The sequence below is a fragment of the Lucilia cuprina genome, chromosome 5 (genome assembly GCF_022045245.1).
Source record: "Lucilia cuprina isolate Lc7/37 chromosome 5, ASM2204524v1, whole genome shotgun sequence".
Taxonomy (NCBI): Eukaryota; Metazoa; Arthropoda; class Insecta; order Diptera; family Calliphoridae; genus Lucilia; species Lucilia cuprina.
Genome location: NC_060953.1, coordinates 10633476 through 10644184, shown reverse-complemented (window position 1 = coordinate 10644184; position 10709 = coordinate 10633476). Strand labels below are relative to the sequence as shown.

The 10709-nt window shown below is 35.5% G+C and overlaps 3 protein-coding genes across 3 annotated transcripts; 2 read left to right on the top strand and 1 right to left on the bottom strand.

Annotated features, from left to right (window-relative positions):
- The first annotated feature begins 133 nt into the window (after positions 1-133).
- Positions 134-3376, top strand: LOC111683830 (gram-negative bacteria-binding protein 2). Its single transcript, XM_023445946.2, has 4 exons — positions 134-356; positions 1931-2656; positions 2722-3032; positions 3098-3376. Exons 1-4 carry the CDS (start codon positions 233-235, stop codon positions 3293-3295), a joined length of 1359 nt encoding a protein of 452 aa, XP_023301714.2. The 5' UTR covers positions 134-232; the 3' UTR covers positions 3296-3376.
- Positions 3377-4178: 802 nt separating this feature from the next.
- Positions 4179-7462, top strand: LOC111683831 (cilia- and flagella-associated protein 45). Its single transcript, XM_023445947.2, has one exon. It carries the CDS (start codon positions 5616-5618, stop codon positions 7170-7172), a length of 1557 nt encoding a protein of 518 aa, XP_023301715.2. The 5' UTR covers positions 4179-5615; the 3' UTR covers positions 7173-7462.
- Positions 7463-9675: 2213 nt separating this feature from the next.
- Positions 9676-10618, bottom strand: LOC111683824 (SAGA-associated factor 11 homolog). The gene has a single exon (XM_023445939.2). The coding sequence runs from the start codon at positions 10495-10497 to the stop codon at positions 9799-9801; it is 699 nt and encodes a 232-aa protein (XP_023301707.2). The 5' UTR covers positions 10498-10618; the 3' UTR covers positions 9676-9798.
- Between the last annotated feature and the right edge of the window lie 91 nt (positions 10619-10709).

Sequence of the window (10709 nt, the reverse complement as noted above, 5' to 3'; positions counted from 1 at the left end):
CAAGTTCAAGTTCAAAGCTCTCAATATACTCATTGAAAAAAAAAAAACAAGTTTAAACCGGGCTCCCAAATGCATAACGAGGGAGCAAGCACAACAATAGTATCAAACATCTTAATTTTGTCGTTACAAGTTAGTCATAGTTATCAAGTCTTAAACTAAGGAACGCGCTATTTTTTCGCTACCTCGAAATCTTTGTGTTTTTTTTCATAATATTATAAATCACATACGAAAGATGATAAAGTTTATAAATTTTTTTATAATAAATAGTATTCTTTTCTTTACAATTTGTTTATGTTATGAAGTACCTAATGTTGAATTAAATTTAATAGATAAGGGATTTTCTTTGACTTTAAAAGGTAAAAATTAAGGGAATTTGGCAAAAAAGTTAAAGAATTGTTTGAGAAAAACCGGAAGTGTATTTTATAAACTAAAACTTTGTTACAAAAGTGAAGAAAATAAAAAGAAAATAAAAAAACTATAAAACTATAGAAAGAATATGTAATTACTTATTTAACAAACAAATTATTAAACAGTATTATACCAGGGGACTTACAATAATAAACGATTATTAAAGTTGTTGAGTTACTGTGTGAAAAGTGCATAATAAACCATAAATAAGCTGTTAATAACTTTATAAATACCGATTTTCTGTACAAGAAGAATAATAGAACTGAAATAGAACTGAACTATATCTGAGCTATATCTGAGCTAGAACTTAATTAGTACTGAACTAGAACTGAACCAGAACTAAACTAGGACTAACTAGGACTGAACTAGGACTAAACTAGAACTGAATTAGAACTGAAGTAGAACTGAACTAGAACTGAACTAGAATTGAACTACAACTGAACTAGAACTGAACTAGAACTTAACTAAAACTGAACTAGAACTAATCTTGAACAGAACTAGAACTGAACTAGAACTGAACTAAAACTGAAGTAGAACTGAACTAGAACTGAACTAGAACTGAACTAGGACTAAACTAGGACTAAACTAGGACTAAAGTAGGACTAAACTAGGACTGAACCAGAACTGAACTAGAACTGAACTAGAACTGAACTAGAACTGAACTAGAACTGAACTAGAACTGAACTAGAACTGAACTAGAACTGAACTAGAACTGAACTAGAACTGAACTAGAACTGAATTAGAACTGAAGTAGAACTTAACTAGAACTGAACTAGAGCTTAACTAGAACTGAACTAGAACTGAACTAGAACTGAACTAGAACTGGACTAAACTAGAACTGAACTAAACTAGAACTGAACTAGAACTAAACTAGAACTGAACTAGAACTGAAATAGAACTGAACTAGAACTGAACTAGAACTGAACTAGAACTGAACTAGAACTGAACTAGAACTGAACTAGATCTAAACTAGAACTGAACTAGATCTGAACTGGAACTGAACTAGAACTGAACTAAAACTGAACTAGAACTGAACTAGAACTGAATTAGAACTGAATTAGAATTGAACTGAACTAAACTAGAACTGAACTAGAACTGAACTAGATCTAAACTAGAACTGAACTAGAGCTGAACTAGAACTGCACTAGAACTGAACTAGAACTGAACTAGAACTGAACTAGAACTGAACTAGAACTGAACTATAACTGAACAAGAACTGAACTAGAACTGAACTAGAACTGAACTAGAACTGAACTAGAACTGAACTAGAACTGAACTAGAACTGAACTAGAACTGAACTTGAACTGAACTAGAACTGAACTAGAACAGAACTAGAACTGAACTAGAACTGAACTAGAACTGAACTAGAACTGAACTAGAACTGAACTAGAACTGAACTAGAACTGAACTAGAACTGAACTAGAACTGAACAAGAACTGAACTAGAACTTTACTAATGTTAAACTATTCTTGAACTGTTGAACTTTATAATCATGTATTAACCAATTTGTAAAAATTTTCAGACGAACCGGGCCTAAAACAAGTTTTTTACATTATCAAAATAAACGATGAGTGTCCCACGCTAATGGATCTACTCTTTGAACCTCAACCCGACTGGACAACAACACAAACATCAAAAGTCCTAACATCCCAAGATAAAGTAAACATTTCTTTATTGGTCAATTATCGCGGCGAAGCCTATACGTCCTATCAATATATAGTAATTGGAGAGAATACGGTTGGCATTAAGGCGGCACCAACACTTCAGAATAACAATGAAAATTGTGGCGATACTCGCGTTGCGGTAGAATGTGAAAAAGCCCAAACGATCGTCTTAGGTATGTCCAATTTATGTCAGGGTCAATTGATATTCGAAGATAATTTCGATAATTCACAATTAAATATGAACAAATGGCGTTACGATATAAGACATCGTTTGATTGGTACCGATTCAGAAGAATTTGTTGTATTCGATAATCATGCCGAAAATATTTTCATACATGAAGGCTATTTAAATATACGTCCCAAATTGACACAAGAGAATATGAAGGAGGCTAAATTGAATTTTGGTTCTAGATGTACGGCATTTGCTAATCGTAAAAAGGAATGTGAATTAATACCTCAACCTCATTTCATATTTGTACCACCATTCAATTCATCACAAATTTATACCAAGAACACGTTTCAATTTCAATATGGACGAATTGAGGTTAAGGCGAAACTACCAAAAGGAGAATGGATTTTACCGTGTATGTAGCATAACAGATTATTAACCAGGTTATATAAGAAACAAATTTTAATTTTCCCAAACTAGATTTGATGTTACGAAACGATGACGCTTTAAGTGAAAAGCAAATACATATTGCCTTTGCCCGAGGTAATGAAGAACTATTAACCACCGATAATATCGATCTTAGTGGTAAAATTCTATATGCTGGCCTTGTAATAGATGTGGAGAAAAATGAAACACATTTTGAACAAAAAGCCTCAAAAGAACATTTTGGCAATGATTTCCATATTTATACGTTGACTTGGAAATCAAATGAAATCACAATGGAAGTGGATGGTATTAAATATGGCACAATTACGGGAAATCTGGAGCAGTTAAATACAAGTAATAATTTCGTAAGTATGACTTTTCTTTAAAATCTGGAAATCTTATCAGTTGTTTTCAATTTCATTTCTTTTAGTTTTTCATTACTTTTGGCGTTTCCGTGGGTGGTCATATATATTTTCCCGATAATTTACAGCAGCCAGATAATAAACCCTGGTCGAATACCTCACCCAGATCGATACGTGATTTCTGGCGTTATATTAATAGTGGCAAATTAAAATGGTCCGGTAATGAGACTTTACAAATTGACTATGTTAAAGTTTATGCCGTTTAATCGATTTAGGATATAGCAGCAATTGTGATACTTAAATTTTTATTAAAAAAAGTGTTTAAAAAATAATTTTTTAAAATTTAACTGAAGATTTTTATACCCTACACCACTATAGTGGGGAAGGTATTATACGTTTGTGCTGATGTTTGTAACATACAGAAATATTGGTCCAATACCCACCTTAAAGTATACCGATCGATTCAGAATCATTTTTTGAGTCGATTAAGACATGTCCGTCCGTCTGTCCGTCTGTCCGGCTGGCTGTCCATGTAAACCTTGTGCGCAAGGTACAGGCCGCAATGTTCAAGATAATTTGATGAAATTTAAACCAAGCATGTTTTTTGGCACAGGGACGAAGCCTATTGAAAATGGTTGAAATCGATCCATTATTTCACCTATTCCCCATACAACCGTACATCCCGATTTGAACTTTTTATGTTATAATTACTTCAAATATTTTATTATCTCTCTGAAAATTTGCACAAATAAGTTCTATATAAGTATAAATGACACTGCAGATTTTCGTTAGGATCGGCCCTTATTTGACCCTAGCACCCATACAAACCCCCCTTCAAAAAATGTCTTAAACGTCTAAAATTGACTTGTAACCATTTGTATCGCAATGAAACTCTATAGTCTACAGTTTAGTCGATAGAAGGTCTATAGTTTATTCCATATAAGGGCTATAGTCTATTCTATATTGTAGGTTATAATCTTGTCTATAGTATAGTCTGTAGTCTAGTTTATATTCTAGACTTGTCTATTAAATAGCTTTAGACTTGTCTATAGCCATATTCCAAACGGCCTTATGGGATTCTCTGACCCATATTTTTCATTCAGCTATTGTTGCGTCGAATGGTTTTGCGTTGGTCAGGTTAACTACATCGAACTTCCTTCACTTTAAATCTGTTACATTCGCCCTTTCGTAACCAATTACTATCGAGTGGTCTAGCACCCACATAATGTAAACCGTATCTCTGGGAGAGTTTTCAGTTAAAGCTGTCTTAGATTTACTCCTATCACCTAATATCGCCCAAATTGTCTTCTAGCTATCGGTAAATATATTAAGAGCTTTGGGCGCCATATTTTTTCTAAACCAATTAACACATTCCGTTATTGACCGGAACTTTTCCTGCTGGCATTCGCTCTAGTTTTTCGCTTGACCAAGACATTATATCTGGGATCAGTGTTTTTAAAGTTTCTCACATATTTTGTATCTGGTATGCGATCAGACACTACCAATGATTGTGTATAACCTTCCAATGTATCCAGTATACATTGATGACCTATAACCGCTTTTTATCCAGTTCGCCTAAAGTTAAGAACCATTCGGCTGTAAACGCCGCCTCATATCATAAAAATGTTTCAGAGGGTGGAATATCAGCAACGTTTCCAGATCTTTGGTTGAAGTAGGCAAAACTTATACCCAAGCAGCATGTACGCTGAACGCCCTGTAGTAGTTTGATTTTACACTTTTTGTTCAAAGCCTTCCACCAGATTTTTACAACACAAGCACTTTTATAAAACCAATTTGTCATAGTATGACTAAGACCCCATTTCATGCCTATAGTTCTCCTACATATCGCGCAGCACCGATGTGCTTTGTTGATCCTATCCTCTATGTGGTGTCTCCGTTTTAATTTTCGATCGAGGATTACACGTAAGTACTTAACTTTGTCTGTCACCGTTATCTTCTCGCCCAGAAAGATTTTCGTCTTCGCAGGTTTAACATTGAGGCCTCTCGGTTGAGTCGAGTAAAAGGTCGTATTGAAAACATCCTAAGTTCTTCTACACAAGTAATTTGGATCCTTTCCCTTTAAAAGTATTACGACAGGTCTAAGCCCTGTCTCAGTTAGGGTCCTTAGGAGACTATTAATCGTGGTAACCCAGAGTAAAGGTGACAAAATGTTACCTTGTGGTATAGTAATAATATGTTCTTGTCTAATATCTGATCAATAGTTTACTCTAATCTTTAGGCCAGTCTATTCCATAGTCTAATCTAATGTCTAATCTATACTTTACAGTCTAGACTATAGGATTTAACAGTCCATGTTAGAATTATGTATAATAACAGTTAATTGTTAACCTAGGTAACGCTTTCAACTTTTTGCCATTACTATGGCAGCCCAAATAGAAACCTTTTAGAAAAGATTGTTCGATAGCAGTACGATAGAAAAACTAAAGTTGTTATTTAGCAACCATTTACACAGTTATACTTTATACTTTCCATTCTCTGTCCAAAAACTTTAAATATCGGTTTTAAATAAAATATATTTTCAAATTTTTACAATATTTTTCATCACGAGAAAACTATTTAGAAAAAATGCCCTGTTTCTCGGCCTATAATAGACGTTCGTATGAACCATTGTTGGGTGATAGACCTGTACGTAGAGCTAAAACTGCTGGCCCCTCAGGTGATTATAGTTCGCCAGGAGTTCAAAAGGAGCCTGCGTTAAGAAACGGTAATGCCGTAAAGAGAAATCGTTTTAAGATAGAGAAAAAAGTTGCGCTACCAGTGCAGGAGTTTAATCGTTTAAAATCGGCTGCTAAAGTTGTAACACTCGAGGACCGTTTGAATGCTCTTATGTTGAGGGAGCAGGAAATGAAACGTTTGGAAGAGGAAACCGAACGTACCAAACAATATTTCAAGCAAATCGATGAGGCACGTAAAAAAAAGGAAGAAGAGTTAAGCAGGGGCTTAGAGGGGCAAGAACCTAATGAAAAGCTTAAGGTTTTGGAAAGAGCTTTCTTGGCCAAACACGAACAGGAGGAGGAGGTGAAAAAAGCCAATCGTATTATATTGGATGCCAAATGTCATGCGGTACGTGATGCTCAGGTGCAAGAGAAATATGAGCTACAAAAAGAATTGAGAAAAGATGAGCAACGTTTGGAGAAACAAGTTATTGATCGTGCTAAGAAGGCTTTAAGTGAAGAAGATGCTAAATATGAAAGACTACATGAGGAGAAGCAAAAATATGCCCATGAGATTAAGAAACAATTAAATGAAAGAGAAAATGCTAGATTTTTAGAAGCAGAACGCATAGAAGAGGAAGCTATTATGTTGCGCAAAGCCAATGAAGTTATTAAGAGAGATGATGAAAGACAAGCGAAATTGGCTAAAGAGAGACGTTTAAAATATCGCGATGACTTGGCCAAAGTGGTGGAAATGTCAACCACTTTCAGGCGCATGCTGTGCGAACAAGAACGTGAGGCAGAAATGAGAATAGCGGCCTATATGAGAGCCAAAGAAGAACGCATGAAAGCCTTACAGGCTGAACAAAAGTTAGCGAAAGAAGAGCTGGAACGCAAGCAACAACGTATTTATAATTTGGCAGAGAAAATCTTACAATCAAAATCCGATCGTGAGGAGATGTCTTACCTCAGAGAACAGGAGAGAATTGAGAGAGAATATCGTCGCAAAGAAAAAGAGGCTGCCGTGCGTAAAAAACAAATCGAAAAAGAATTGGCCGAGGCTCGAGAACGTCAAATGCAAGAGACCAAACATCGTCAGGCATTACAAATCGCCAGAGCCGAACAGGAGTTCAATACTCTCATCGAAACGTTAAAAGAAGCCGAAGCTAAGCAAAAACGCGAAGATGAACTGAGGGAATGTCGACGTAAATGTTATCGTCGTGATATTATCCAACAAATCGGTGATAATGAAATGAAACGTCGCAGTTTACAGGAATTAGAAAAGAATCAAGCATCAGCTTGGCGTGAAAGTGAACGACAACGTGATGCTAATATAAGAGCGGTAATAACGGCTAAGTTAAATGCTATGCGAGAAGCATGTTTACCCGATAAATACATAAAGGATGTGGAAAAACAATTATCTAGAATAGTGGGCAAAGATAAGACACTACCTAAGTTGGTTTCCTAAGCATATAGAATCAAGTATTTTGGGCAAAATTTCTAAATCGATTCAGGAATTCAGAAACTGTTTTTGGACTTATTGAATTAGAAGTTTTAGATAAAATTTACATTTTTGCAAAATTTTGAATTAAACTTTTGCTCGAATCCAAAAGTTCTGCTTTTAATTTTACTTATTCTATGTGCAATTAGCATTTGAATACTATTCGAGAGATTGCACTTAATAAAATTTATATATTTTACAATAATAAAAATGCACTTTTAACAAAAATTTGAAGAAAAATGTTTTTGATTAAACCAAGATACCCATCAGCGATAGGCAGAGAATATAAATTTTGTTCTCTGACCAGTTTTTTTACATGTGCGAACATACGTACGTGTGTGAAAAAGAGAGTACAAGAGAGCTCATTTGAGAGCTCACTGTGTTTCGCTGGTATACATCCACTCTGAGATCCAAGGGGTCCATTGAGATTCTCTTTAATGAAGAATAAAAAACAAGAATGTTAGAGAGAAGATAGAAAAGTAAGATAGAGAGTAAAAGTGAGAAAAGTAGGAATTTCTCCTTATACCAGCGATAGGCAGAGAATATAAATTTTGTTCTCTGACCAGTTTTTTTACATGTGTAAACATACGTACGTGTGTGAAAAAGAGAGTACAAGAGAGCTCATACGAGAGCTCACTGTGTTTCGCTGCTTTATACAGGATTACAGAAAGAAAGTGGAAATGGAAGGGAAATCTCCATTGTTCGTCATCTGAATAACCAAGATGTTGCCCTTATATTAGCCTATGTCACATCCTGCTACATCTCCCAGTTTTTCGTGGAATCTTCTACCTAGTCGTTTCAGTCTGAGACTCTGTACTCTGGGACAGCTGCATACAGTTTCCAGTACCTCTTCGTCTTCACACAACCTACAAAAATCCTGAGTGTTACCGACCCAGTAACCCTTAATACGCAGTGACCAGTTATTACCCCTACTAAAGTCCTTATACTCTTCCTGTTCATTCCTAATAGTATAGTAATTGCTTTGGGTTTAATTTTGGCCATATTGCCCTAGAAACCATGCAATTCAGCATACATTGCCAGGATCGGTTGGTAGAGTTTTTGATTTAGTCTATAGTAATAATAAATAGGGGGTTTTACAGAACTCGCCCTACTATTAAGAACAAGCTCTGAATCCTGTCTGGTCAATTCATTGAAGGGGTCCATTGTGATTCTCTTTAATGAAGAATAAAGAACAAGAATGTTAGTGAGAAGATAGAAAAGTAAGATAAAGAGTAAAAGAGAGTAAAGTAAGAATTTCCCTCCATACAGGATTACAGAAAGAAAGTGGAAATGGAAAGGAAATCACCATTGTTCGTCATCTGAATAACCAAGATGTTGCCCTGATGAAGCCTATGTCACATCCTGCTACATCTGCCAGTTTTTCGTGGAATCTTCTACCTAGTCGCTTCAGTCTGAGACTCTGTACTCTGGGACAGCTGCATACAGTTTCCAGTACCTCTTCGTCCTCACACATCCTACAAAAATCCTGCGTGTTACCGACCCAGTTACCCTTAATACGCAGTGGCCAGTTATTACCCCTACTAAAGTCCTTATACTCTTCCTGTTCATTCCTAATAGTATACTAATTGCTTTTGGGTTTAATTTTGGCCATATTGCCCTAGAAACCATGCAATTCAGCATACATTGCCAGGATCGGTTGGTAGAGTTTTTGATTTAGTCTATAGTAATAATAAATAGGGGGTTTTACAGAACTCGCCCTACTATTAAGAACAAGCTCTGAATCCTGTCTGGTCAATTCATTGAAGGGGTCCATTGTGATTCTCTTTAATGAAGAATAAAGAACAAGAATGTTAGTGAGAAGATAGAAAAGTAAGATAGAGAGTAAAAGATAGTAAAGTAAGAATTTCCTTTCATACAGGATTACAGAAAGAAAGTGGAAATGGAAGAGAAATCTCCATTGTCCGTCATCTGAATAACCGGCCATATTGCCCTAGAAACCATGCAATTCAGCCTACATTGCCAGGATCGGTTGGTAGAGTTTTTGATTCAGTCTTTAGTAATAACATATAGAGGGTTTTACAGAACTCGCCCTACTATTAAGATCAAGCTTTGAACCATGTCTGGCCAATTCATCTGCGATCTCATTAAATATCATTAAATTCAAAAAAGTTTGCATTTTCAATTTGTAATTTTTTTTAATTTAACAAGTTTTTTCCGAAAACATCATCATCATAATCATCATCCATCTCTCTTGTTGTTTACAAATCTAAATAAATACCAAGTTAGTTAATATTCCTTACAATTTACACATTAATATATATCTATATAAAAAAAAAGAAAAATCTAAAGATGAAATTGTTGATATTGTACATATGTAAATATAAATATCATTTACAAACTAAAAAAATAATATACATTTAATATAAATTAAACTAAATAGTAGTTGTTTAAAAAAAAGAAATTACATGTTTCACTATAGCATAATAATTAATAATTTTTTTTTGTATTCTTGTCCTAGTACATGGTACATGTTCATTGGTGGTAGGAGAGCAGCAGCAAGCTCATACACTAAAAACGCTTATGGCATACGTTTGTGTGTGTGTTTTCTTTTTTAAAATTAAATGAAAAGTTTTTAGAATGTTTTGCCATTATTTTTCTTGGAACCATTGTTGCGGGAATTTTGACTTGACTTCTTGCGTCGTTTCTCTGACGACCAGTCAACATCGTCCTCGTCATCACTGCCGGCATTTGTTTGCAGGTACGACGAGGAGGAAGACGAGCTAGCACTGTTGCTCTCCTTGGTGGCCAGACGACGGCTAGCTATGCGTGACGATATACGACCCATGCCCATACACTTTTCGAGATGGGGAGCAAAGCGAGCCGCCGACACAGGCCTATCACAGTTGGGGCAGGTGCAGTCCATAGGTTTTTTGGCGGTGGAAATGCCAAATATATCAAAATTTGGCATATCAACAATGCGAAATGATGAGGTCTCGGCTTCTTCGTCCGGCACTCCATCGAGTGCTGTCAAATTTCCAGTCTTGCGTAAATGATGTATTTCAATAAAGACACCAACAATGGCATCATCTAATAGCGTCTGATATAAATAGTTGGCAGCCTCGTCAAGACTTTTGGGATCTTTAATAATTTCTCGATACGATTTGAGAATGGCAGCTGTTGAGGTATTGGCATTCTGTGTTGTTGTTACATTATTAGACTTTTCGTTACCAGCAGGAACTTTCGTTGAGGACGTTGAATTTGTTGTTGTTGTTTTACTACCACTATTATTGGAGGATGCAGCATTATTATTATTTGGAGCGCCGGTTGACATCTCTTTTAATTTCTTATAAATTTGTTTGTTTGCTATACAAATACAATGAAAGAAAAACTCTTAAAGAGTTTACATTTTTTTGCTGATGTTTTTTCACAGCCCAGCGCCGACAAATATTAACGGCCGCGGCGACTGACACTAAATATGTCGGTGGCGGCTTAAAATCGACTGTATTGCCGGCTAAGTTTTCAACTATGTTTAATTTTTTAAAT